Raw genomic sequence first — 1,291 nt, 5'->3', positions numbered from 1 at the left:
CCACACACTCCCAAATCCGCTTAATACTCACGCAATATCCCACACACTCCCAAACCCGCTTAATACTCACTCAACATCCCACACACTCCCAAACCTGCTTAATACTCACTCAATATCCCACACACTCCCAAACCCGATTAATACTCACTCAACATCTCACACACTCCAAAACCTGCTTAATACTCACTCAACATCCCACACACTCCCAAACCTGCTTAATACTCACTCAATATCCCACACACTCCCAAACCCGTTTAATACTCACTCAACATCTCAGCCAACCTCCCAGACAACTTCTTCACTGTGTGGTCCTGCACGGAAGTGTGTGTCTGTGTTTGTGTGTATATGTATAAGAGGGTTACAGGGATAGGGAGGGGGTGTAGCGGGGTTACAGAGATAGCGAGGTGGTGTAGGGGGGTTACAGAGTTAGGGGGGTGTAGGGGGTTATAGTGATAGGAGGTGGTGTAGGGGGTTATAGAAATAGGGTGGAGGTGTAGGGGTTGCAGGGGGTTACAGAGATAAGGAGGGAGTGTAGGGGCTGGAGGGGGTTACAGGGATCGGGAGAGGATGTAGTGGGTTACAGAGATAGGGTGGAGGTGTAGGGGCTGGAGAGGGTTACAGAGATAAGGAGGGAGTGTAGGGCTGGAGGGGGTTACAGAGATAGGGAGAGGGTGTAGGGGGTTACAGAGATAGGGTGGAGGTGTAGGGGGTTATAGAGATAGGGTGGAGGTGTAGGGACTGGAGGGGGTTACAGAGATAGGGAGAGAGTGTAGGGGCTGGAGGGGGTTATAGAGATAGGGAGGGAGTGTAGGGACTGAAGGTGGTTGCAGAGAAAGGGAGGGGGTGTGAACAGAGAGGTTGCCGGCTATTTTCACTGGAACGTGCACTCGCCCAGCACAAGTCCTTACGTGACGTAGTTGATCCCATCTGGGTGTTCGTCCCTCCCCTGATTTGGCTAATCCTATTGACCAGTCTTTCCTTGTCCGAAGCCTGCTTGTAACCGTTTAAGGTGAACTCTGTCCGCGCGTTGTGGCTGAATTGAGCTAGCGCCATCTGTAAGCACAAAAGGTAGATGCTTTCAATCCCGTCCCTGACGTTGCTGGGCCACGTCTGGGCGCCACTGCTACTGAGCAGGTGGGTTGGGGTTTCGTGTCCCGGATTATGGGAACACGCGCTCGGCCTTCCTCGTTACCTGCGTCTCCGCGTTCCGGAATTTCCTCATGATCTCCTTGATGAAGTCCTTCATCTGCTGGAAGTCCACACTGTTCACACTGCCAGATCCATCAATGAG

General features: G+C 52.4%; 1 protein-coding gene across 1 annotated transcript in view; it reads right to left on the bottom strand.

Annotated features, from left to right (window-relative positions):
- Positions 1-908: 908 nt before the first annotated feature.
- The window catches only part of LOC132813388 (integrin alpha-D-like), a gene marked incomplete at its 3' end in the record, with an annotated part of 14,741 nt that continues 14,358 nt past the window's right edge, over positions 909-1,291 (bottom strand). Inside the window, exons 6-7 of the mRNA XM_060823138.1 lie at positions 1,193-1,291; positions 909-1,053 (exon numbers count right to left, since the gene is read on the bottom strand). The exon at positions 1,193-1,291 is cut by the window's right edge and continues 32 nt beyond it. Coding sequence (XP_060679121.1) covers positions 909-1,053; positions 1,193-1,291 — 244 coding nt within the window. The remainder of the gene's footprint in view (positions 1,054-1,192) is intronic.

The sequence above is a fragment of the Hemiscyllium ocellatum genome, unplaced genomic scaffold (assembly GCF_020745735.1).
Source record: "Hemiscyllium ocellatum isolate sHemOce1 unplaced genomic scaffold, sHemOce1.pat.X.cur. scaffold_3652_pat_ctg1, whole genome shotgun sequence".
Lineage (NCBI taxonomy): Eukaryota > Metazoa > Chordata > Chondrichthyes > Orectolobiformes > Hemiscylliidae > Hemiscyllium > Hemiscyllium ocellatum.
Note: the sequence above shows the minus strand (reverse complement) of the source record. Positions and strands in the feature narration are given on the sequence as shown.